This window comes from Nestor notabilis, unplaced genomic scaffold (genome assembly GCF_000696875.1).
Source record: "Nestor notabilis isolate BGI_N333 unplaced genomic scaffold, ASM69687v1 scaffold4349, whole genome shotgun sequence".
In the NCBI taxonomy this organism is placed as follows: domain Eukaryota; kingdom Metazoa; phylum Chordata; class Aves; order Psittaciformes; family Psittacidae; genus Nestor; species Nestor notabilis.
Window position 1 is genome coordinate 7,474 of NW_009944890.1, and position 593 is coordinate 8,066.

At 59.9% G+C, this 593-nt stretch overlaps 1 protein-coding gene across 1 annotated transcript in view; it reads left to right on the forward strand.

Moving 5' to 3' along the window:
* LOC104412033 (potassium channel subfamily T member 1-like) overlaps positions 1-593 on the forward strand; it is a gene marked incomplete at its 5' end in the record, with an annotated part of 15,079 nt that overhangs the window by 6,744 nt on the left and 7,742 nt on the right. Inside the window, one exon of the mRNA XM_010022626.1 lies at positions 246-549. Within this exon, the coding sequence (XP_010020928.1) occupies positions 246-549 (304 nt within the window). The remainder of the gene's footprint in view (positions 1-245; positions 550-593) is intronic.

Consider the following 593-nt stretch of genomic DNA (forward strand, 5'->3'; position numbering starts at 1 on the left):
ATGTGCTGTAGGATGAAGGAGAGGAGGACAAGGGCAGATAAAATGCTGTGAGGGATGCCATGTGCCTGTTAGACTCCGCTCACCAGTGCTTATAGTTCTAGCAGCACAGAGATGATGTGCTGGGAGAGTGCGTGTGTGTCAGAGGGACACGTCTCCCATCCCATGGGAGACATCCCACCCCATCAGAGACAGGATGGGCTCTTTTTGGCTCCCCCCTTGCCCTCCGTGACCTGCTGGGCTTCCAGTCACAGATCTCAATCAATGTGGAGGACTGCGAGGACACAAAAGATGTCAAAGAGCACTGGGGCATCAAGACCAGCCACCACAGGAACTCCTGCTCCAGCGACCAGTCGGAGCACCCGCTGCTGCGGCGCAAGAGCATGCAGTGGGCACGCCGGCTGAGCAGGAAGGGCAACAAGCACTCCAGCAAGACGGCCGAGTGGATCAGCCAGCAGCGCCTCAGCCTGTACCGGCGCTCCGAGCGCCAGGAGCTCTCCGAGCTTGTCAAAAACCGAATGAAGCACCTGGGCTTGCCCACAACCGGGTACGGTAAGTGCCGTGCGGCCGCGCTTCTCTGCGGAGGTGCGTCCCGC